Raw genomic sequence first — 27,271 nt, 5'->3', positions numbered from 1 at the left:
TTTGTGTCTCATGACGTTATATTTGAGGCATCATCCTCTATCCTCAGAGTAATGAACATCAATAATCAAAGACTTAAATTCTCTATCAGAGTGGGCACAGTGAACTCTAATTACGGGCATCATGTTTTCGCTAATCACTTTCTGGTTGCCAACATTGTGGTTAGAGAGCCTGTGTTGAGAACGCCAATAAAAAAGAAAATAACCCACAGGTTCAAGCAATGTCTGATGAAAGTCAGAGGTAAAATCAAGATGAGTAACGTATGTTACATCTCTAAATTTTTGCAATAGTTCATTTATATTTTCAAGAGTGTCAATTTCTCTCCCAGAAGTATTGTTTAAGTGTCATGAATCCAGTAGAAGTCTTATCCATGGATTCTTTACATACCACAACAAGTGGGTTATTGTATACACTGCAACTCCTTTCTATGAGTCCCCAACATCCCATCTTTTATAGATCTCTTTGTAGCGGGACTTTGAATTTCGCCGCGCTACACTCCTTCCCTCAGATAAAAAATATCCCGTCGCAGCGGTATGAGCGCTCGACAGCAGAGAAACTACTAAAATTGTAACTCTTTTTTTGTTTTCTATTCGTTTCTTAATTGTCTCTTGTTAGCCGAAGCTTAAAGCAGACGTGATCTGATGCTGACGTAAAAAACTTAATAGCTAGTCTTGATCTGATTGTAATGCGTAGACATTGTGGAAGTTGTTAAGAAATTCAGAGGATGGAGAGAAGCAACTAAAATAAATTGTATTTTAGATCAAGACGGTTTGGTATACATTAGAAATTCCTGGACAATGAAACTTATTGCAAGATTTCGGAGCAGACTTTTCGCGCAGAAATGAAGTAGGAGATTTTTGAAGACCTGGATGCCGCATGAAAGAAGACATTTAACCTGGTAAAGGATGAACTCTTATCTACGCCATTTCCCCCTGTCAGTTACATTTTGTTATTCTCTGTTCTTTTTCAATACTTTTTGTAGTGGAAACTGGTTTAACTTTTGCTCAAAAACGCCACAAGGACCACCCCAACAATAGCTTTTTCGAATCACGAAGTCCAATAGCTTTTCTGTAATTCAAAGTCCGATTTGCTTTTCATTCTTTCCCTTTTTTCACGGTCATTTACGATTTTAAAACCCCTTTTTTTATTCACGATTTCTTCCACATTTTCAACCTCTTTTCTTCTCTCTTATTTTTCTTCTCTTTTTTATTAACCACTACATCTTTCTAGAGCCTCCCTTCTTAACATACACTATGTGATCAAAAGTCTCCAGACACCCCCAAAACACGTTTCTCACATTAGGTGCATTGTGCTGCCGCCTACTGCCAGGTAATATGTATCAGCAACCTCAGTAGCCATTAGACATCGTGAGAGAGCAGACGGGGGTGCTCCGCGGAACTCACGGACTTAGAATGTGGTCAGGTGATTGGGTGTCACTTGTGTCATATGTCTGTACTCGAGATTTCCCCACTCCTAACATCCCTAGGCCCACTGTTTCTGATGTGATAGTGAAGTGGAAATGTGAAGGGACATGTACAGCTCAAAAGCATATAGGCTGGCCTCGTCTGTTGACTGACAGAGACCACCGACAATCGAAGAGGGTCGTAATCTGCAATGGCAGTAATCTATCCACACCATCACACAGGAATTCCAAACTGCATCAGGATCCACTGCAAGTACTATGACAGTTAGGCGAGAGGTGAGAAAACTTGGATTTCATGGTCAAGCAGCTGTTCATAATCCACACTTCATGCTGGTAATGCCTAATGACGCCTCGCTTGGTGTAAGGAGCATGAACATTGGACAATTGAACAGTGGAAAAACGTTGTGTGGAGTGATGAATCACAGTACACAATGTGGCGATCCAATGGCAGGGTGTGGGGATGGCAAATGCCCAGTGAACGTCATCTGCCAGCGTGTGTAGTGCCAACAGTGTTATGGTGTGGTTATGTTTTTCATGGAGAGGGGTTGCACATCTTATTGTTTTGCATGGCACTATCACAGCACAGGCCTATATTGATGTTTTTAAGCACCTTCTTGCTTCCCACTGTTGAAGAGCAATTCGGGGATGGCGATTGCATCTTTCAACACAATCGAGCACCTGTTCATAATGCACGGCCTGTGGTGGAGTGGTTACTTGACAATGACACCCCTGTAATGGACTGTCCTGCACAGAGGCCTGCTCTGAATCCTATAGATAACCTTTGGGATGTTTTGGAATGCTGACTTCGTTCCAGGCTTCACGACAGACATCGATACCTCTCCTCAGCGCAGCACTCCATGAAGTATGGGCTGCCATTCCCCAAGAAACCTTCCAGCACACGATTGAATTTATGCCTGTGAGAGTGGAAGCTGTCACCAAGGCTGAGGGTGGGTCAGTACCATATTGAATTCCAGAATTACCAATGGAGGGCTTATGAACTTGTAAGTCACTTTCAGCCAGATGTCCGATTACTTTTGATCACATAGTGTAGGTACTCCATAATGTTTAATAAAAAATGGTTCAGTTACCTTTACTCCAGTAATTCTTCACTCTTCCTAGTTTCTCATTAAATAAATCACAGTAATCCCATAAAAATTACCTTAAATCGTGTTTCTACACTGGTTAAGTTTCTCAGCACCTTCTACTTTGGTTTAAACTGTATTATGGTAATATTCTACATCTTCTCTCCCATTTAAACTAACTTCCTCCTCTTCAAAGTATCCTCTATCATCTATACACTTTACCCCTCTTACTTGATTATTACTAGTCACGCTTTTTACAATGATCAACTTTGTTTGAGAATAAATTCCATTTCTTGATTCTGTAAAGTATAGTTTCTCATTTCTCCAACAAAATTCTACTTTAGTTTTTAGAATCCAATTCAAGTCTAAAACAACTTCCTTGCTCAAATTGGGCATCACAAAACAACTTTGAACAAATGGTATGTTATTAATTGACAGCAGTATTTCTTTACTGACTATTTTACTATGTCTTCTCATAGCTCTTCTAATATTAATCTGTGTTACAGGTAACTCGATGGTATCTGGACTGGATTTTATTCCATCTCTCTTGTTTTTCAGACACAAGTTGGGCTCCCTGTACCAATCAGCATTCCCAGTTATCAGTTTCACTACGAATGTACGGACTTCCCAGGGTATCACTTTTACCTTTGTCCTCTACTTCATACAAAAGATCCTTCTCAATTTATTTGAACCCCATAACTTTTACCTCATCTTTGTTCATGTGCTTTCTACTTTCTGTTGCATATTACTCACAGGCATATCAGTTTTTTTTCCCCACCATTCTGGATGCAAACTTTCACAAACCTTTTTACGTGTTCCGTGTGTCACATATTCTATCATAATAGTCCCAAGCTATGCTTCAAATCTCATTACTTATACATTTTTCATACTCCCTCTTTTCCTTACAACAGGTTACTGTTTTACTGATATCAGCTGGTAAGATCTCACTTTCATGTACCACTCTGTTGCAGTTATGGCTCCCTGGATATGTTCATTCTTGTTCTCATAAATACCTACCTCTAACACTTCATCTTTAACTTCTACATAAATCATGCCATCTATTCTCCATAAAAGTCAATTTGACCTATTTTCTCAGCAGTATCTTCAATAAGTTTTCACTATTCTCACTGGTATTAACAGTCACATCTTCTTCACTAATCTCACTATAACTATGTAAGATACTCTCTTCACTCTTCTTACCATTTTGGTGCCTTCCTAAACTCTAAAATTCCATGAGCCCACAGTCTGCCCTAGCAGACAACTCGCCCTTTGCACCCACACCATAGTGGACACCTACTGACTGGAATGTCTTTCCTCCCACTACCACAATCTGCCTGCCAGTGCTTCCACCCAGAATTCCCACCCATGTATGAGGCAAGCAGTCTTCAGCATGTGTGAGTGATGAATGGTCAATGGAACTTTTGTGCGAATACTCCTCTTTTTGTTGTGAATCAGTGCTGCTGTTTGTGAATCAGTGCTGCTGTTTGTGAACCAGTGCTTCTTTTGTGAAACAGTGCTTTTGTTTTGGACCAGCACTTTGAACAAGAACTCAAGGACTGCTCCACAATGATTATTCAAGGACAGATCAGGTGAGTAGGCCTTGTGCATTGCTTCGGGCTGGTAGCTTGGGAGTGCCATAGCTTCCAAACAGAACCAGTCACAATTTAGCAATCTGTGGCTCACAAGCCATTTTCCCTTTAATTTTCCCTGAGATGCTTTGGGGAGCCACCTCCCAATTTTTGGAGGCTGTAATTCCATGTGCAGGGACACATGTAAATGCCCTATATCTGGTGCTGCTTTCTTCAGGTGTCAAGCACTCTTACGGACCATTCCATTCAGTTATCATGCAGCTTTATATCTTCCTACATGCACAACAGTGCCTCTCCTCAATGTCCCAATTACATGTATTTTTCATTAGCCACAGCATCTGCTAGAGATGAACTTTTAGTGTTTATAGTGAGTTTTTTAACTTTGTTGAAATATTAGTGAAGGCTCCTGCTTAGGTACTTTAAAAGTGTGGTTGCTCCTATACTGGCACTGACCTTTGCTGTGGAAATCACACCCAAACTGTGAACAGATCCCATATTTCCCTTTTTGTTTTTGTTAAATTAAATTTAGTAGTGTCTACGTTAATAAACATTTCATGTTGCTGAACATTTGCCTCTTGCTTTTTTGTTGCTTCTCTGGAATATGCTTTCCAAGTCATTTCTGCCTTCTCCTGTGCCCTCAGCCATCTGTTATATTATGAGACCCTTGCAAAAGCCAGTGCACTGACCCCGTGTCGTCTCCATGATGCTGTGGCAAGCACAAGACAGCCGTGCACTGTGACCTCACATCATACATTCACATAATGGTGCACATTGACACCTGCTAACTCCCATTCCACCCACAATACTCAGGTCCTCACCTCATTTTACAACCAAAAGACAAAACATTTACCATGCATCTCCACAGTGCCCCTTCAGTTGCATCCACAGAGAGGTCAAAGCCAGCTTATGTGCTCACCCTCAACAACACCCATACACTGTCAATGGTCGAGTTTCACATGCACACTGCCGAAGCTGGTGACGCCACTGCCAAAGCTGACGATGAAGCTAGCCCTCGTGCTACCCTCGTCAGCACTGCTGAACCACATAATCCAATGCCAGGGACCCAGCCATAGCCACCTCACACCCATTATTTCCACTCCAGCTCCCACTTCTCAGCACACAGAGCCCGACACTGAGTATGTGATGCCTGATGTTGACCCTAATACCTCACTGCTGCCACTAGGTGGAACTGTTTGTGATGCTCTTCCAGCACTCTGTATTCGATGCCATAACCTGCTGCTGCACCAGCATCTTACTAGGCTGTCTGACAGATGACAGCACCAGCAGTACTCGATGGTGCATTCTATGTCACAAGTGCTGGTGGCACAGTGCATTGCCATAATGTCACAAGTGCTGGTGGCACAGTGCATTGCCATATCTGCCCCACCTACCCAGGCACCCACCCCCCACCCTGCAAATAACGAGACTGCACAGCATTGCAGTTCCTCGTGCTACCTGATGCCTCCTCCATGCGCGTCACTCTGTCATTTGGTTCCTCATTTCCTAAGTTGCAGAACCAGCCATGTCGGACTTCATTAGGCATTGTTTTGGCAATGCAGTAAAGGGCACTGTCCTGCCGGTCATCTGCCACGTGTTCTAGATCATTGCCCACTGCCACACACAGTACATCTCTGTTACGTGCTGTCGTCACCACCGCACTACCCCAGCCGCTGGCAGCAGCCAGTTGTTTTCCTTCACCACAAGCTGTGTTGCCACACCCTGCTGTCAATGTGACAGCTGTCAACACAGCACAGCAGACCTGGCCCATCACACACCCCAGCCACCGCTGCCCACACTCACCACCACGCACCCACACTAGCATTTATTGTCCCAGAGCTGCATTCAGTGTCGTTACCCCAATGTCGTTCTCTTGCAGGGGTGGCAACTGTACGGTGTCTACCTAAATTCTTCAGTTTTGCAAGTCCCTCAGTCTACCCAAGCAGATGACTCTCCCCTCACAGTCACACATACACACTATCCAAAGCACCTACCAACTGGAATGTTTTTCCTCTTTCTACTCCAGTCTCCCTACCAGTGCTTCTGCCCAGAATTCGTGTCCACGTGTGAGGCAAGCATTCTTCAGTGTGCATGACTGAAGAACTGTCAATGCAGCCTCCACGCTAGTTCTCCTCCTCTTGTTGTGACTCAGTGCTAGTGTTTGTGAACCAGTGCTTGTGTTTGTGAAACAGTGCTTTTGTTTTTGACCAGTGCTTTCAACAAGGACCCAACAGCTGTGCATGATGACTATTCGAGTACAAATTGGGTGAGTCAGTATTGTGCATTGCTCTGGGTTGATAGCTTGCGACTGCCATAGTTCTTGAGCAGGACCAGTCACAATCCAGTGGTTTATGGCTCATGCACTGTTAGTTTTCCCAGAGATGCTTTCGAGCAGCCCCCTACCAATTTTCGCAGACCTTAATTCCACGTACAGCAAGAAAGGTAAATCCCATGTATGTTGTACTGTTTTGTGCCAGTGTTGAGCACCCACATGGGCTGCCCTGTTCAGTTATCACACAGCTTCATATCTTCCTTTTGACAGCAAATCTAAAGCATTAAAAATGCATAATAAATAACAAAATTTCAGAATTTAGCCATGCATAATAATTAATGGTCTGCTGAAGTGGTCTTCAGTCTGAAGACTGGTTTGATGCAGCTCTGAGTGCTTGTCTAGCCTATGCAAGCCTCTTCATTTCTGCGTAACTACTACAACCTACATCTATTTAAACCTAATTACTACTGTATTCAAGCCTTGGTCTACTCCTACAGTTTTTATCCTCATGACTTCTTTTCACAACCAAATTTATGATTCCTTGATGCATGATTGTGTCCACAATCAACCATTTCCTTCTTTTAGTCAAGTTGTGTCACAAATTTTTTCCCTAATTTGATGCAGTACCACCTCACTAGTTTTTCTAATTCACCCATCTAATTTTCAACATTCTTCTGTAGCATCATATTTCAGAAGCTTCTATTCTCTTCTTATCTAAACTGCTAATCGACCATGTTCCACTTCTGTACAAGGCTACACTCGATACATATATCTTCAAAAAAGACTTTCTATCACTGGAATTTATATTCGATGTATGAATGCCACTTGACAATGACTGAGGAGAGCTCTGTCATAAGCTCATGGGATTTTAACCACGTGACGCGGCTGGAAGCACGAGAAAATTTTATATTTGGTGTTAACAAATTTCTATCAAAACTGGACATTCTTGTCAGCAGGGAGATTCCATGATAATTCTTTGTAGGAAATAGACTTACTTACCATTGTTCCATTGCTGTTTTTCATTATTTCAAACTGACCAGTTCTGAGCAGTGTCACCCATCTTTACAGAGTAACCATTCTTAATGGAACTATCAATTTCACTGTCATGTACTGTAGCAGATTTAATAATTGTTATATTATATGAGAGTGAAACCATTAAGATCGTTTACTCTGGAGCTATGAGAAATGATCTGATCTATGGAATATTTGGCGAGCAATTTCTGTATTAGATATCCACTGAAAAAGGACCGAATGTGAAACTCGTATATCGTGGCAGAGTAATGACTGTAATCGCATGATAATTCTGGTTGGGCTTAAGTACATTCCTGGCCGCCTTGGTGTGTACTGGGTTGTCTGAATATTATTCGTTAATTAAATACAGGCTGATGGCAAGTTTTATTTTGAACCTAAAGAAAAAAAAAAGAACTTGTTGCAGAACTTTGACATTTTTCTACAGAGATGAAGCAATTACCCTCCACCCAAAAACTATTATAAGATATTACAGGATAGTTTGCTACCAGAGTTTACGCAGACTTTGTGTTGCGTCTAGACAAGACAGCCTAGACACAATGAGAGGAAGCCGAAAGGCATGCGCAAAGCTAAAGCTGGATGGCGTGAGGTCTGAAACAGGATACGTAATGAATGCTATAAAGAAAAGTACGTAGCTTCTGGAATACTTAACTTTAATCCATCCTTTTGGTACATCTGGAGATTGTGGCGATACAAGTGAGACTCTTTAGATACATGCAATGTTACTAATGGCGCCTTGCTAGGTCGTAGCCATTGACTTAGCTGAAGGCTATTCTAACTATCTGCTCTGCAAATGAGCGAGGCTTCGTCAGTGTGCATCGCTAGCTACATCGTCCGTACAACTGGGGCGAGTGCTAGTCCGTATCTCGAGACCTGCCTTGTGGTGGCGCTCGGTCTGCGATCACACAGTGGCGACACGCGGGTCCGACATGTACTAAAGGACCGCGGCCGATTTAAAACTACCACCTAGCAAGTGTGGTGTCTGACGGTGACACCACACTTTGCGAGTGTAAGTATTGACGGTGTTTTCCTTCAATGTTGCTTTTAATGCTATCTGAACAGTATCTACGTATGCAGAAAAATTGGGCTGGTGATCAGAAGCCGTACTGAGGTAGGTGGAACTTGTGTAGTGCACAGTATGACGAGAGACAGTGATCAAACAAATATGCCACAATTCTTAACCTGCCCCGCCGCAAGAGCACAACAGTGATTCTAATGTGGACAACCTGGATACTTTTTATGCTACTGCAGATAAAGAAGATGACTATTCAAAAACAATTATGCTGCCTGATGTCAACCATCACAACAGTTCTATTCACACCAGTTAACTGCATATATTATAGCTGACCTGTAGGACCAAGCACCTCACCGTACCCTGGACAAGGTCACTTCCCAAAATGCTGTAATCATTCCCTATGTCCATAAAGAGGTACCAGATGCCTGCCTAACTGCCAAATTCAACAAAACAAAATTAAGGTGACTATCTGTTGAGGTGAGGCTGCCATCTCATTAACATTGCCACTGACAGCCAACCTCTCTGGGTGCTAGTCGACTCATGTGCTTCCTTTTCTGTAATGTCAAATGCTTATCATCGCCAGCTAAAGAAGCCTATGCTCCCTTATATGAATGCAATTGTGCTGGAAGTCACAATTGGGAAATAAGTCCTACAGACAGGGACACATATTACAAGAATAGTTATCAATCAGATAATATAGCCCTTCGAATTCACTGTTTTATCAGAATGACAGGGCTTCTTGAAGGTATCAAATTAGTCATAGGCCATGGAAGATGCGAGCTCCCGACTTACGAAACTGTTTCAACAAGCACACATACCAAAGATAGCTCTGGGCAGTTGTTAGCTGCTGAAGACATTGTTATCCTCCATCGTCAGTGAGCCAAGCCCCAGTTGTAATCAGTTTAACTGTGAAGCTTTCATTGACTGCAAATAGCTACGCAGACTCACAAAAGAAATCTAAATGGCAGCGACAATCATTATCATTGTAGGTGATCAAGGAGAACCCAGAACACTAATTGTCATGTGTAGCAACAATTCATCCATAAAAGTATGTTTGTAGGGACAGCTGAACCAGTTTAGGAAGAGCAGCTTTATGCCATCAATGAGGAATCAAAGTACATTACCACTACAGACGACACTGGGGAGGAAGCTGCTGTCAGTCAATAGGGTCTGGGCTGACACAGGAACAATGATGGCAAGTGTTAGCTGTTCTGTGCCAATTTTTGGATGCTTTCAAATCCAGAGTGGACAAAAGACATACCACGTGGCACATGGTAAAACACTGTTTCAACAATAGGGAGCATCCACCCCAATTAGACAGCACTTGTTCATCATGGAGGGGCACAATTTTCTGACTTTGGAGCCACTACCTCTCAACCACCCAGTCCTCAATTGGCATCAAGAGACTGAGTGCACCCCAGTCTAGTCCTCCCCCAAGGAAAAATCCGGATCTGTAGCGTTGACCACTCTGCTATAGAGGCAGAAATTTGAAAGGAACAAAATATTTCTCAACAACGGACATTGAGACAGGGTACCAGCAAATTGACCCTGACCCAGAAAAGAATGCTTTCATAACTCCTGACGCTCCCTGTGAATGCAAAGTTATGCCATTTCGCCTGTGTAAAAAATGAGCCACCTTCAAATGAATGAAGGACAACTTGATTCAACACCTCAAATGGATGATGTGTCTTTGCTACTTAGATGACACTGTTTCTTTTTGCACATTTGAAGAACTTCTAAGCCACCTACAACTGTTGCTGAACTTTGTTTGGACAGCAAGCCTCTGGTTGAATTCAAAAAAGTGCCTCTTTGCCAATCATGAAATAAAAATCTTGGGGCACCTAGTGAGTGGAGGAGGAAGTCCATTCCAATCCAGAGAAAATAAGATCAGTTACAGATTTTCTGGCTCATCGCACATTCGTGACGTGAGAAGTTTCCTCAGAATTTCTTCGTACTCCCAATGAATCATAAAGGGCTTCTGTACCAGGGCACATACCTTGCAAGAACTTCTATAGGGAGATGCAAAATTCTCCCATAATGGGGTGCAAGAAGTATTTTACCATGTCCTAAGGTTGTGTAAACTTCTCCAGTCCTAGTATTGTATGACAGGAATGCTGAGGCAGAAGTTCATGCTGCTTCTGGGGGTTATGGGAGAGGTGCCCTTCTAGTACAAGTTCAGGAAGGTGCTGAAAAGGTGATAGCTTATGCTTCCAAGGTATTGTCCAAATTCAAGATGAACTACTGTAAAATCAAGAAAGAGTGCCTCGGAATTGTTTGGTCCATCAACAAGTACCAGCACTATTTACATGGCAAAACATTCACTGTTGTGACTGACCACCATTCTCTATTTTAGCTGACTAGCCTGAAGGACTCATTGTGTTAATTGCTGTGATGGGCACTGATGCTTCAAGAGTATGGCTTCACAGTGATGTACAGAACTGGACACAATACAAGGACACTGACTGCCTTTTAAGGAATCTTTTGGTGGAACACAACAATGTGGATGAAATCTCCAGTCACTACTGCCTTAAATGATGACTGCTGAACAGACAGATCATCAAGCATTGCTGAAGGCCATAGAAGCCTTGAAGAAGAAGGTACAAACCAAAGGAGAATTCTAATTAATACTTGGGACATTGTATAAGAGGATGAAGGCTTTCATGACTGGATGACATTGCTGCTGGTAAATCTTTCAGGATATAAGGTTGTGGTCCACGAAACTCTTCTGTTCCTTATGTTACATCCACAACTGTGCTGGACATTCTAGTCAGTTTTAATGGGATGATGAATTTTATGAACAACCTGATGGTGTAACAATTGGTAACCCATTAGGCACTGCAACAGCTAATTTCTCTCTGGAGAAATTCGAACAGTCAGCTTCAGAATAAGCAAATTAGAAACCATCCCGCTGGTATTGGTTTGTGGATGACACAGTTTTAGTCTGGCCATGTGGTAAAAAAGCTTTGGACAGATTCTTTGGTTTTCTAAATAATGTAAATCCAAAAATCCAGTTCACTATGGAAATAGAAAATGACAGCAAAATACCTTTCTTTGATGTTTCAGTTACGACACATACTGATGGAAGTTTGGAATGTACAATTTTTTTAAAAGTAACGCAAACAGACAGATATTCATGTAAGAACTCTAATCAATATCTACAACAAAAGAGGGGTGTCTTATTGATAGAGCCAAACAGATTTGCACACTGGGACAACTGGATGTTAAATTTAAATAACTAAAGCAGGCTTTAGTTGTTTCATCAGACCAGCTTTTGGACCATCAAAGAAAATGGGTCAAGTACTCCAATCTGTAAAGGATAAATGTTCTCCTCTGTCAGCATATAGCATTTGTAAAATTCTGCATACATGTGGTAAAGTTTGAAACATGGAACACCTTGTATGTTGATCTCTGACCATGGAAAAGTTTTCCAGTCAAGACTAATATAAGAGATAATTTCAAACTGCGATATCACTCACAAGATGAAACTGACTACCATCCATAGAAAAATGGCCTCACAGAATGCTTTAATAAGTTGGCAGACATGCTCTCAACTTATGTCTAAGTCAAAGAGATTGGGATACACCCATCACAAAATTTGCATGTGACACAGGGAAGCAAGACATTACATGCTTCACACCACTCAGTTTGATCCACAGTCACAAGGCTGACACAACAATAGACACACTGTTCCTGTTCCAGCTGGATGACACTCAGGATAACTGTGTGAACGCCCAATCAGCACAACCAAAGAAGCAAGACATCTGGCCTGCTTACAGATCCTAGAGAAGGATCGAGAGCACTAGAACACTAAACACTGGCCAGTAACATACAGCCTGGAGGGGGGACAATGACAATGACTTGATATGTATTTGCCTATGTGGAAAGTGGGATTAATGGAAAAGTTGCAAGAGTGACAATTAGGGCCAAATCGTATCCTTGATCACTTGTCAGAAGCCATATATGAAGTTGAGGATTATAAATCTTCATCAACAAGAAAAAAGAGCAGAGATGCCACCCATGTCCTCCATATGAAGACATACTACAATCCTGAAGTGCAGATTAATAATGGGGGGGGGGGGGGGGGGGGGGGGGGGAGCTGCTCGTTCAAGGAAACTAAAGACTCGCTCGATGATCACAAAGCTTCAATGGGAGGGCTTAGCTTCCATATTCATCATAATGAAGAGTATGTCACGACACGACCAGAGTGTGAGGCTCTACCAGCACTTGAAAACTTCTGAAACAGTGCGGTCACGTTTCTCCAACACAGGGAGTAATGCCACAAGGTTGTTAGCAGGAAAGTAATGAAAACAATGGGAAACAGGACAAATTCAGGTGATAATACATGAAACATTCTGATCTAATGTTTTGTTCAGCTGTGTACATTTCCTCGCAAAAGATGTTCCAAACAGTCCACTGTCAACTGTAATGTAGTTTTGCAGCTCTCATAGACAGCTCCTGTGCTGCTGATATGAGCTCATTCCTATGTTCCTTTACTTGAGGACACGGGCATCAGTTGCATGTCCTTCTTCACCAACACTCACATGCAAACAAAACCAATGTGACAATAGGTTACATAGTCTTGTCTTTCTTGACCATTTCAGTGCACACTTCACTTGTACATGTGGCAACAGACACATGTAAAATAAAAGTGAGCAGTTCCTCCTTTGTGTCCTCTCTACGCTTGTAGAATTCTTCACTCTTTAGTCAACCCCACAAACAGTAATCTAATGGAGTAAGATTGGATGACCAAGGTAGCCAAAAAATGACTCCACAGCAACTGATATATTTCAATGGGGTACTGTGTCATGGGCATAAATTTTGAAACATCCGTACATCTCATACAGTTAAGAAAAGGGCATACATTTTTTTAAAGTTTTTATGTCCAGGATCACCAATAGTATCACATCTCAAACCATGAACCTTTCCTCTTCACTCACCCTTTCTTTACAATTTCTGGAGGTTCTCAAAAGGTCTTGTGTTTATATTATGCATATATTCTGGAATATTAGATGTTTGTGTAAACAGCAGCTCTCTCCATCCAGAAGTTCTGGTCTATTCTGGCTGTATGTTGGTGTTTGTAATAAGGAGTGTAAAAAGTGTATTTCACTGACGATTCTGCTTTTGGATTTGGACTTGATTGATCATTGCATGGCAGTATGTGTTATTTTTTACCTATGTATAGAGATGTAAAGGTTAAGATATCTAGACTTTTGAAGCAGTTTATGCATGTTCCAGTTGGCCATTTTGTTAAACTGATAAAAAGTAACCTCAGAATGTAACCATATGTGTTAATTAATTTGTGATGCGAATGTAAAATGACTCATTCCACATCATTACAATCTATTGAGGAAAGTGTTCCATGGAACATCTAACTCACTTACTTCTCTCTTTTTACCACCACCACCACCACCACCACATTAAATCTGGCAGAAACTACTTATTTTGGAAGGTTATGACCTTGACACTATATTGCTATAAAATGCTGTTAAAAATCATCACAATATCATCCATAATTTTGCTTGTTCAGTTGATGTTAAATTTGTCATTACCGGCACTCCGGAAATTTTCAGAAATGACACTCTTATTGGACTTCAAATAAGATATTTTAGAACAGATCTTTGAGAAAAAAATACTTACCCAGTAGGCACAATCCCTTGTGCTGGTAACAAAAACACTAAGAAAACAGGGAGGCAAAAAATGTATGAATGGGCATGAAATCGAAGGTATCATCTAATAAAACACTCAAGATCACAAATTATCATGACTATGTTCAACCTTTATGCTGGTCAGATCTATGGCACTATAAACCTGTAAAATGGCACCAACAGAGGAAGTCAGAAAATAACAGAGTGCAAAACAGTGGAACTACCAAAAGTGAAAGTAACATAACATATGGCTGAAGTTGACAATGCACAGAACAGTTAGATGATGCCGCAGTTATTTACTGCTACTGATGGCTAATCCGCCATTGGTTAAATAGAGTGGAAAATGCTTGTTTACACTGTATAATGCCAGACTCACACAATGGGCAATGATTTACATGAAAATATGTTCAAAAGAATGGATAAAATACAAAAGAAGACATGAAAATATTTATATAACATTATATAAGCAATAGCCTTTCAAATAACTGTATCAATACATTGATAACAACATCAGCTAAAAAAGATTTTAAATATAAATGCCAATGCTATAGGATGTATGGTAATCAACCAAACACCACCACGTGTCCATGGAAACAGTGTCCATGAAAGTACCAGCCAATATCACCTCATGGTGGTCAACTACCACACGTCCTATCACATGGATTCTTGTATTGAAAGCTTTTTTAGCTTATTTTATTATCATTAATGAACTGATACAGTTATTTGAAAGGCCATTGCTTGTATAATGTTACATAAATACTTTCACGTCTTCTTTTATATTTTGTCTGTTCTTTTCAATGTCTTTTCATGTAAGTCTGACATCGTGCAGTGGAAGCACACATTCCACTCTAACCTTTGAGAGACTGGCCATCAGCAGTAGTAAACGATCATGGCATCACACAATTGTTCTGTGCACCACTGACTCCAGCCATATTGGTAAATGCATTATACTCTATATTATTTTCTGACTTCCATATTTTAGCACTATTTGATATATTTGCAGTGCCATAGATCTGAAGATGACCACGATAAATGGTGAAATCAGTCTTCATTTTAAAATAAATGATTATCTGCGATCATGACTGTTTCATTATGAGATCATTTGCAACAGATCACTATTTTACCTAAAAAATTACAAAGATAGTATAAAGTGACAGAGTGGAAATTAAAAATGCAGTAGTAAACCAATAAGTAAATAATGAAATCCTACCATATGGAGAAAACAAGGGATGGTGCGTTTAAGGAGGTTAAGGCCAAGCAGTTGACACATTGTGAGAATATGCTAAACAGCAAACTTTCATCTCTGGAGTACAGGTACACTAGTACTGGGTTGGAGGATGCAAATCCCCATGTGTAACTGAAACACTCAAATCTTTTAATTTACACTATGGAGCAAGTTTAGAAATGCATACTGGGACACACCCAAGGCAAACTGTTGTTGTGTGTCCAACCATGCATTCATAATACAACACTGAAGTGCCAAAGAAACTGGTATAGGCACGAGTATTCAAATACAGAGATATGTAAATGCACAATTCGGCACTGCGGTCAGCAACGCCTGTGTAAAACGAGTGTCTGGCACAGTTGTTAGATGGTTATTACTGCTACAATGGCAGGTTATCAAGATTTAAGTGAGTTTGAACGTGGTGTTATAGTCGGTGCACGAGCGATGGGACACAGCGAGGGGTAGCGATGAAGTCGGCATTTTTCCGTATGACCAGTTAATGAGTGATACCGTGAATATCAGGAAATCTCCTACATTGCTGTGGCTGTAGAAAGATCTTGCAGGAATAGGACCAACAACGACCAAGGAGAATCGTTCAACGTGACAGAAGTTCAACCCTTCCGCAAATTGCTGCAGATTTCAATGCTGGGCCATCAACAAGTGTCAGCATGCAAACCATTCAACAAAACATCATCAATATGGGCTTTTGGAGCCAAAGGCCCACTCATGTACCTTTGATGACTACACAACACAAAGCTTCATGCCTCACCTGGGCCCATCAGCACTGACACTGGACTGTTGAGTGGAAACATGTTGCCTGGTCAGACAAGTCTTTTCAAATTGTATCAAGCAGATGCATGTGTGCGGGTATGGAGACAACTTCATGAATATATGAACCCTGCATGTCAGCAGGAGACTGTTCAAGCTGGTGGAGGCTCTGTAATGGTGTGGGGCATGTGCAATGTGAGTGATACGAGACACCTGATATGTCTAGATACAACTGATAGGTGACACATACGTATGCGTCCTGTCCTATCACCTGCATCATTCATGTCCATTGTGAATTCCAATGGACTTGGGCGATTCCAGCAGGACAATGTGACACCCCACACATCCAGAATTGCTACGGAGTGCCTCCAGGAACACTCTTCTGAGTTTAACCACTTCCACTGGCTACCAAACTCCCCAGCCACAAACATTATTGAGCATATCTGGGATGCCTTGCAATGTGCTGTTCAGAAAGGATCTCCACCCCCTCATACTTTTATGGATTTACGGACAGCCTTGCAGGATTCATGGTGTCAGTTCCCTCCAGCACTACTTCAGACATCAGTCAATTCCATGCCACGTCATGCTGCGGCACTTCTGCGTGCTCGCAGGGGCCCTACATGGTGTTAGGCAGGTGCACCAGTTTCTTTGGCTCTTCAGTGTAGTATAGCAATGAATTCCTACATAAAAATCCATGCAGTGAACACCTCATTTACCTACCTGTGTGTTCCCAACAAACACTCCGTGTAGTCAAGATTAGAAGTACAAAAAAGGTGTCTATCACATGTCAGTCATTTGTTTAAGGAATGGGCAGTGTAAGACATTTAGTTACTAAAAAAATATTATGGTGCATATATCATTTGTAAGTGAAAACATTTTTATTTAATCTCCACAAAGCTGTAAAAATTATGTACAAAACATGATTCCAACATGGATTAAAATCAGTTCAATTATTCCTTACACTGAATAGCATGAAACAAGTAATGCTATTTCCTGGTCAGAATTAACCAGAAACAAGGATCAAAACAGAAAAGAGCATATATTAATTACATAACATCCATTTGTACATTAAGATCTCTGCATAAAAGAGTGTGTGTGCTGTGTCATCTCTTGAGAAGTTAGAATCATATTTAGTGGGGATAAGCACAGAGAGAAATATAATTGGAACATCTGAAAAAACCTGCTGCAATTGCTCTTGAGGCATAGGTGGAAGACTATTACACCACAGGAGTGGCAGTGACACTTGTGATGTGATTAGAAAAAGAGTGCATGGTTAAAGACATGCACTTTGTGAAAAAAACATGATGGAATGGCCTGTCTAGAAAGTTTTATTTCATAATGAATTATTCCAGTTCTCCTTCCATTAGTTACTGGTCTCCCATATATCCCTCATAGAAGCACACTTCTTTTGAATGGTTTTCTATCACAATCAATTTTTATTTTTGTCCTGGTATGATCTTTACATTTGGGGGACGGGAGGGGTGAGTCTGTAGCTCATGATTTATAGTAAATGGAATATGATGTTTAACATGAAACCTTGCATTATTTTGACTAGTTACTAACCATAATTATTTTGGGTAGGTGGGGGCAGAAATGTATATAACATGTTAAAGTATTACAAACCAAATACAGAAAGTGAATAGTTTCATTGAAAAGAAAGTAACTGCAATACTCAAAAGCCACATTAAAACATCAGCAAGGGTTTTGCTAATACAGTTCTAAAATATTTAACAACAAGTATTTACACAAGTTGTTTAGCTGCCCTTACATGGAATGTGAATACTGTCCCATATTTTCACATTTCCACAGATCATATTCATAACAATTATTGGCGCACCTTACACATTCTTCTAAAACCAACTTATTTGGTTTAGCTGGGCTATTCTTTGATACTATGTTTTCGTTATGACTTTAAGTGTCCCTTACTGTCAATGTTCTCCTGGTACTTAATAAAAGAATAAAAAAGAAAACTGTAACAATATTAAAATACTGTCACTTGTTGCAGTTTATTCTGGCAGTGGTGTTTCACGTTTCCCCATGTCTTTTGTATGACAACATGTATGTTTACAAGGAAATCTGAACTATGCTGATAAACACCTTTGTTTGTACAAGGTCAAAGGAAGTATTTTACATGTTTGAAAGCTAGCAAAAATCATTAAACAGTTGCCTAAGAGTACATAACATAAATCTGATGTACAACAGGATGTGTAAGTTTCTTGTATACCTTTGCCTTGTACAGATATTAAGGAGGTAACCTTATGCTTCCAAAGAGTATATAAGAAGTAATAAAAATGCTTTTGAATTTTTCCATATTCTTCATTGTTTGCATTCCACAAGCATCATGAATCTATACAAAGGAACTTAATTTTTGCCAATTCCATTCAATCACATACTGCAAGCAGTTCTTACAGACAAATTATCTTTTAAATCCAAGATAAGAGTAAAGAACTCAGTAATCCCAATGTCTTCTCTATTGCACATGGCAGTAAACTGTACATAACAAACACGTAAGACAACATTAAGGCACAATGGGAGACAGCATACAAATTTTAATAGACCAACAAGGTGATGAAGGCTTTAAAACATTTTTAAATTAAGCATTTTCTTACATATAACAGCAAAACATATAACATTAAGTACACTTTCCTACACTCTGATTACTTTAATTTTCAAGCATTGACATGACAATCTGTGGTTTACTCAAATTCATGCAAACAATGTGTTGGGTAATTTGACAACCAGACACTTTGTTTGGTCCATTGTACTGTGTGTTTGCCCATTTCAGCAGAGAAGAATCAACATATTACAATCTGACATTTCACGAGCATATCTTGTGCAGTAAAATTAAGCTCCCTGCAGCACTTAACACAAAGGAAACCACCCTCCTTTGCTACGATTCATCATCACTTCAACAAGAAACATTTCCTTTTTATTTCATCAGAACTTTGAACTGTTGCTGGAATACCTTGTTATACAGAATTAAACACACAGATTTTTTTTGATTTTTTTTTTTTTTTACAGCAGTGTTACATTGTATCACCTCAAAACTAAGACTGAACGAATAATGAATCTACAGGTACCTTTTCAATATTGATTGAGTAAAAAAAAAATCTAGCAACATATTACATGGCAGGAAATGCAAGGATATGAGTGAAAATAAATAAGTTATATGAGCAAAATAATTTTCAGTGTAAAATATCAAAAACTTAATAACTTACTTACACACACACACACACACACACACACACACACACACACACACACACACACACAGAGAGATAGTGAGAGAGAGAGAGAGAGAGAGAGATATGTTTTCATACATCTTAATCTATATTTATTCTCTTTTTTTTCCATTTCATTTGATGTGCTTACCCAAAAATGAATGTGGTCAGAGTCTCTGAACAACATTCATTCATCTGGAAGTGCACATATCACATTTCACTTATTGTTTTCAACAAGCGTAAGTGGTATCATGACAATTGTGCTGATGCACGTGGTTTGCTGGTTAGTTTAGTGAGTAGATACAATACAGCCACAATGACTAAAACATCTCAGTTTGGTTTTGAAATGAGTTACAAAATTATACAACTTACAAGACTGACTATCAAAGACAGGTACATTTGATACCAATTTACAGATTTGCAGAAGCAAATTTGTCAAGTGTGCATCATTCACTGTTTAAATCAGGTCACACAAGGATCATATTACTTTTGTCCTGCATAATAATTTGTGGCAGTGATCGAGCATCAGAGGCCCAGTTTTTCTTGTGCTGCAAATGTTGTTAACATGATTTTGTTGTTGATGGAGTCCTGGTAGTGGTCCGTTATGTGTGATTAAGAAGAAAACAGCAGAAGAAAAGTAAAGAAAAGACAAAGATTGGGGAGTAGTGTGAGCAGACTCTACGAACCCCCATGTAAAAACATCAGAAATTTTAATAGTAAGAACTGTAAGCACTACTTGAATGGAGATATTTTACCTACATTTTGTACAGCTTTAATGAAGCAGGGAATGGCGCAGCTGTATGCTTATAAATAAAAGTATGTAGCTACAAATTTATCAGCCCACAATGCGGGCAAAGTTGTGCCACTTTTAACTACCTGCTTGACAACAGCAGATAGTCTGAGATCACAAATGAAACTGCAAACAGTAGTGGACAGCATTACAAGTTGCTTTAGATAAAGATTCTAATTTATTTGGAAACTACCTGCATTTACAGGATATAAAACTGTTGATACTCAATACTAGCACACGAATATACATTACTTACATTTGCAATAAAGAGAATACATGTATATATTTAATGGTGCTGAGAAAATACAGCACCTAAGTTTTGTACTTTCAAATTGATAAAAATATTTGCCAGTAGGTTTATTTCTCTCTTAACCTCGTTAAAAAATTTCTTAATATCTCCTCCTAGATTTAGCTACCGTGAGGACAAAGCTTATATCAAGAAAACAGGAAATAATATTAGGCACTGCATTGCTTTGCCACTCAATGCTCGGTGTGATGTCCTATTTCATCTACTTGGAGCAAAAACCTTTACTCGACATTCTGGCAGTACAAATTAAATATACAAAAGCCCTTCATTTTTCAATTATACATACAAAATATGACTGTCTTCACATTCCACCTAGTTGCCCCACTATAGCATACTGGCTCGGCACACTGAATCCATAAACATTGATGAGCAATAAATGTAAACAGATATCCATTTTACAGTTTTGGAGGAAACTTCCTTCGATTCTCAATGGACTGGTTCAGTCAGATGTTTGTGGCTCAGACTTAATGATGAGTGGGGGAGAAGTTATGACTGACACAGGGCTGCCGCCACCAGTCTGGATTTTCTGTGGACGAAAGCCCAACCTCAGAATTTTGCTTCCAACCTCTGCCAACTCGTTCTCCAGTTTTGATATTTCTTCCGTAGGACCATCTTGACCTTCCTGTAACAGATAATGTTTGGTAAAGATGACGAGTTCAGATTATTTAGTTACACTGCAGTATACCTTAGCTAATTACATTAATTCTTGAATTATTAATATGGTGTCATCTTCGTGGATGCAGTCTGGCTGAAACAACATACAACAGTGTGACCTTCCACATCCTTTGCTCAAGGACTCAACAACTAATTCAATAAGCAGTTCTTTAAACATTAACTGAATTTTTCAACTGTGCTTGGTAGAACATGATAAATTTAATATTAATTCTACACAAAATTATAAAATTTATGTCCACAGCTTGTTTCCTTTGACTGATCTACAGTGCTTTAGGGTGCCAATGACCTATGTACACTATTCAACCTGCAGCAATAAAAATGTTACTTAATCCTCTCTGATCACATAAACAGACAAAACTGAGATAGAGGGAGTTTTCAAGAGTATGTCAGTCTTCAGTTTTTAATGTACTGCCACCAGTTGCAGTTCCAATGCAATCACTTCTTAATCTCAAATAATTCCTGAAGAGTTTAAAATTAATGTAGTGCCTTTTCTGTCATTACCGCCATATTATTATTTTAAACATGTTTGTTTGCTTTCAAATGTACCACTATCAGTTTCATGCGCAGAATTAAATGATTTGTTTTCACCCATCACAATTTGTGTGTTGACACTTTACAACAGGAGAAACATATTAGATGTATAGTGACCTTTTAGCGAGGTTTTTAAAAACTTTGAAATAATGTCAAATGTCTCACAACAGATGTACAATATGTGACAAAGACCAAACTAGCCTTTAACTTTTTGAGAAACAATGCACACTGTGTACATAAATTAAAGTGGTAGCTGACATTTATCACTCTCATATTCAACTAAGGGTCTAGACATATCACATACACCAAGAGATCTATATTACATAAATCACCTGTGCAAATGTAAATTACGTCCAAAAGAAGCCCTGTTTATAAACTGATGAGTGAGTTGCTGAATCTCCAGTCTCTCTACCCAACTATGTCACCAGAAACACATGCATTCTGTTCCACAGCCCCTTGAGAGTTTTCATTTTTAACTGAAAGTGTTAACACTATACAAAATAGAGAAATTAGTAACTAATATTGCTAATATGAGAAAGGCACACAAGGAGAACATACATTAATCACCACAGGCTACATTGCACAATGGCAAACTGATCCATAATCATCCTATAAGGCAGCTTTAACATTATTCTGGGAAAGGCCACTGCCCCATCAAAAGTGCTGCTTACTTTTTAGTTTATAAACAAACTATAGCAGTCATTTCTTTTCACTACTTGCTGCTTTTAAAGAAAATGTTCAACATACACTGAGTGAGGCAGAGCTTGGGACATTTTAGAATATTTTTGTAAGGATCAAAGATCTAAGCACAGTAATAACAGTATTTACCATTTTAGAGAATTCACAGTGGACCGAGATGAGAAAAATTCTACTCCAATAAAAAAAATTCACAGATTATTGCTCTAGAGAGTGCTTCATGCATTGCTGTACACAAGGAATGGAGTTCCAAAGGATGTCCCTTTGATAATGATGATGGGTATAAAGAGACTCTAGCTGTGTTTACAGTAGTTCTCATGTGCAAATGTGACAATGTTTTCTAAATGAAAGTACAGTGCATATCTGAGGTAGGATGTTGATACCATCCATACGTTTACCTAGATGGATGAGGGAAGCTGTCTAGAAACCACATTAAGAGTGGTCAGATAACCAGCACTCAATATTAATCTGAAAGGCAGATTCGATCTAGTTCAGGCTTTAATGAGTGCCACTATATAGGTGGTTGATACCCCTTGGAATTCAGTACTATGAGGTAGAAGAGCACTTTAGCCTTCCCTGCAGCCCCCCAACCCTACAAAAAACACTAATTAGATTTGTAAACAGCCAGATGTCGGTGTCCAACGGGTACAATATTTTGGCAAGCAACCACGCTGCCATCATGTGCCCTGATGATCTGATTGCCTGGGAGCCGGTGCAGAACTTTTATTTCCCTCTCCAAGCTCTGGTGTTCAGAATGCGGTCTCCACTCACACATAGGCATGAGTTTATCATCTTGTCCCCATCTCCCTCTCCTCTCACATCACCACCGAGTCATTCCATCCATATTTCATGCCCCGGGATGTGCACTAGTGGCACCTCTACTGTTGCTTTGCCTGCCCCAATGTCAGTTTGCTGCCCCCTTCCCCCTCTTGATAAGATTCAATCCCGGTTCACAATGTGGTCACTTGCCAAAATATTGTGCCCATCTGACAAAGGCATCTGGCCTTTCACCCATGAAGTATTTTATTGAAATCTTTTCATATGTTTTCTATTTTTTATATATAGAAGTTAGATCTAGCCAAATCCTACCTCCTCTGAAAGAAATGTTATGGAATTCATTTAGTATTACTAAACTAAAGCATATGACAGAATTTTGATGTTGGTATACTGGAATTTCTTTCTGTCCCTTGTGAACTGTGCCAACTGATGAAGTAACGCTTCCTTTTCTTTGTATCTCCAGACAAAATACTTCATTCTAATGTGGGTTGTCATTCAGATAAAACATGTAATACTTCAAGTATAAGATCTGTTTCTTTGTTGGTCCCAGAATGTGCCAGGATGAAGAGAGTTTAGATTTTTAAATTTCTCTTTTTAATGAAAAAGTGAGCGGCATTGTCTCACTCAAAAATCTTAAGATCAATGATGAAAAGCAATATTTTTGGATCTTATTTTGTACATTACTTTACATGCTTCCCTCAGAGAATTGGGATGTCTTGTCAGGAACACAATGAACTGATCAAGCAATTCGTCATTCATAAAGTATTTGCCTGTTAACATCTGTTGCAACTTCCAACATTTGTGGGAAAAATTTTAAACACAAGCTAGATTACTGTTCCCACAGTAATTACACTATATTATATGCACATGGGAAAATTTTAATCGGAAGTACAGTAAAAACAGAGGTAAAATATGGCTCCTCACTCACTCAGCAGATGAAATGCTGACAGCAAACAGCAATCAAGGAAAATTTATATTTCACAGGCTCTGGAGTGCTTGCTCTTTGTTGCGACGAAAAGAAAAGTTATGCTGTACATGGTGGTTTGTATCTCAAACTGTCTTGATATCACAGGTATGTCAGAACAAGGTACATACTAGTTGTAGGAGTCTATCACGAGTCATCAGTACACAAGAACATTAAATTATTTGCCGGCCAAAGCAGAGAGAGGGCGACTAATAACTACATTAAAACAAATGTCAAAGGATATAAAAACTGTTTGCATGAGTAATATGTATTTAATAAAGTAGCATATTTTGAGAAACTGTAAGTGCAACTTTATGAAGGAACAGGATACAATTGTATAATGAACTACTAGATGGCTTATCAAACAGTAAGAACTAGCTTTAAAGCTTAAGAGAACAGAGGAAAGACTGAAGAAAAGAATTAGATGTCTGTGTGGTTGATATATGATAGTGTGTACTAAACTGAAAAAAATGATAACTTGAAACCTATTAATGTGTCTGTGCTGTTGTGTGTGCTTATGCACCACACATCAATCAGCTACACATGATTAATTTATGTAAAGGTTGTTTCTATTTTAAAATTTCCTGTGGTGTAGTACAGAAGTATCTTATACCCAGAAGATGTGAAGGAAGGATATGTTATCTGATATTTGCAAAAGTGAGGCATCTTTAAGACACTGAAAAATAAAAATTCATAGTCCCAACACCAATGAACTCAACTGCAGGTAATCTACAGCAATGCAAAGAAAAACTCGATAATGAGGCTAAAATTATATAACCAACATAGTATAAAAATCCAGCTGGATTTTGGTATTCAAGGGAGTTGAATAAAACAACTTTATGGAGAACAAGAGATACCGAGAAAAGAGTGAGAACAGCCAAGAGTGGTTTTGGCAAGTTAAACAGCATTTCCAAACTGAAGATCCTAATGTGCCTTGAAGATTATTATCAACTGATTTACTGGTTTTAAATTCTGGCAGTGAGACAATGGCTTTTAATGTGAAATCAATTCAAAAACTGAGGGCTACTCAGTGAGCAATGGAGAGGTGAATGTTGGGAATTACTAGGAGAGACAATAAAACAAACAAATGGATTGCTGAACCAACTTGAGCAGAGGACTGTAATGAAATTGAGACCTGGAGGAAAAAAACTGGAAACATTTGAAATGTGGTGATACACAGAATGTTATAAATCAAAAGAAAGGACTTATCAGCGGAACATCTATGGCATCCAGAAATCAATCTGTTGCTTGGAAGATCCGTAGGGGGAAGGGGGACATATCAAGATTAAAATAGGGAAAGGGGATTATATAGATTTTGGGTGTAATATCTGCACAGGGATGATAAGATTAGCACAAGACAGGGAAATACGAATGTCAGTATCAAACTAGTGTAAACAGAGGTTGGTGAGACAAGTAGCAAGGATTCCAAGTAGCAAGAAAAGACTACGGTGATAACCCAATGGTGGGTAGGTATATGACAGAGGAATGTGACACACAGTTAACCGCTACGCCACAGAAACATTTACAGAAAGCGTTTATTGATCACAAGATGCCAAATGGTTGGTATCTTTACTTTTTTCAGCTTTTAGGTTATTTATTTGTGCACTTATAATTATTAATTTGTGAGAAATAAAAATGTATCGAATGAACAAAATAATAGAAATTAAAGGAAGAAATGGAAGACAGTTTCATGTATGAAGCATATAAAACAAAAATAATATGTTGGTGAGAAATGATGGAATATCTCAGGTGTGCATATCTGCAAGGCAGAATCATCAATAATTTAGTTTCTAGCTTGCTCACCAATCTCCAACTTGTGCCATATAAATGCAAAATATGTATTTGACAAGGGCAAGTCATAGCAGACTGGCAGAGCAAGACAAGGGCAAGTCATAGCAGACTGGCAGAGCAACAGAAGTAAAATGTAAGATTAGAGACAAGAAATTTGTATTTAAAATACGAACTGTGGATAATCTGCAGGGTAACAAGTATGGTTCTCAAAAATTCCTATGAACAGTTTAATGTTGACAAGACAGAACAAGAGAGAAGAATTTACATAAGACAGATAAATGACAACTGGGCAAGAGAGAGAGAGTGAGAGTGAAGAGAGAGAGAGAGAGAGAGAGAGAGAGAGAGAGAGAGAGAGAGAGAGAGAAGCTATTTTTATTATGAGTTCGTGAGAGTCTTGTGGGAGACTGCATATTTCAGTTGAAGTCCGTGCATACAATATGGGAGACAATGGCTCCTCACTTGCATACAAAAAACAAGCAAAAATGCATGGAAATCAGTGGAGTCCACATACATCACAAAGCAAATGTATCCATCACTGTTAAGACACAATATTAAACAGTATTTACACTGTAACAAAGCTGAAGAGCCAAGAAAAACAGTATCAACAGGTTATCTGTTCCATAGTATTTTAGTCTGCATAATGTTGAAGGTTTCACATATAACAAAGATTCCTATAATGGGATCACTCACCACAAGCAGAGTTTGATGGGGAACCAATACCTTGTAACTGATATGTCAAATGAATAATAGCAACTACTCAAAGCTTAGAATGTCCATGACTATTATAAAAATATTTTATAGCAGGATACGTTTTGGCACTATATGTCTTGGAAAAGCAAGGAACTAACAAGACAAAGAAGAAGTAATGTACTAAAGGATGAAGAACCTTCAGGTGCTAAAGGAGTAAGCATTCTCCAGAGCTCATCAGTTTCCATTTTATTTTTATTTTCATGTGCTTTTCATTTTGTATTTACTCATCTCATCACTATACCATCTACTAGGTGAGAGAGGACAAAGTTTGTTTCCTTTGTACTTTGGCTAGGCCATCAAAATTCTGAAACTGCAGTTTCAATAACTGTGGTAAAGTTCTCATTACACTCTTGTGACATGAGCAAAGACGAAAATGAGACTAACCGCGGGTGTGCTGTGCCTCTGCAGTATTCGGATCTGCTTCAGCAGCCCATTTTCCTTCTCCAGCAGTCGGTTGTGGGACCTCAGCCGCTCCATTGACTCAGCCATGCGACCCACAACCCTCGCAACACGACTGCGCTGGTCCTCTGTTAGGTCATCGGATACGGCTTCCAACGCCTCTGCCACACAATCCTTGTTTGCTCTGGCCAGTGAGGCTGTAAGCAAAAATACGCGGCATAGGACCAAACACGAAGCTAAACTTCCTTTCAACAAGTCTTTGTTCTGGTTGTGAGATATGTAAGAGAGGAAAAGTATCTTGCCCTTGCATTCACTTCATTTGTACTT

The 27,271-nt window shown here is 39.4% G+C and overlaps 1 protein-coding gene across 3 annotated transcripts in view; it reads right to left on the bottom strand.

The window, feature by feature from the left end:
- Positions 1-18,343: 18,343 nt before the first annotated feature.
- Positions 18,344-27,271, bottom strand: part of LOC124596567 (ski oncogene) — a 629,377-nt gene continuing 620,449 nt past the window's right edge. For 2 of the 3 annotated variants that reach the window (XM_047135751.1, XM_047135752.1), the window contains 2 exons: positions 26,930-27,141; positions 18,344-20,983 (listed from right to left, as the gene is read on the bottom strand). In XM_047135751.1, coding sequence (XP_046991707.1) covers positions 20,801-20,983; positions 26,930-27,141 — 395 coding nt within the window. In that variant the 3' untranslated portion in view covers positions 18,344-20,800. The remainder of the gene's footprint in view (positions 20,984-26,929; positions 27,142-27,271) is intronic. The other variant, XM_047135753.1, reaches the window with a different exon arrangement.

The sequence above is a fragment of the Schistocerca americana genome, chromosome 2, assembly GCF_021461395.2.
Source record: "Schistocerca americana isolate TAMUIC-IGC-003095 chromosome 2, iqSchAmer2.1, whole genome shotgun sequence".
Taxonomy (NCBI): domain Eukaryota; kingdom Metazoa; phylum Arthropoda; class Insecta; order Orthoptera; family Acrididae; genus Schistocerca; species Schistocerca americana.
Note: the sequence above shows the minus strand (reverse complement) of the source record. Positions and strands in the feature narration are given on the sequence as shown.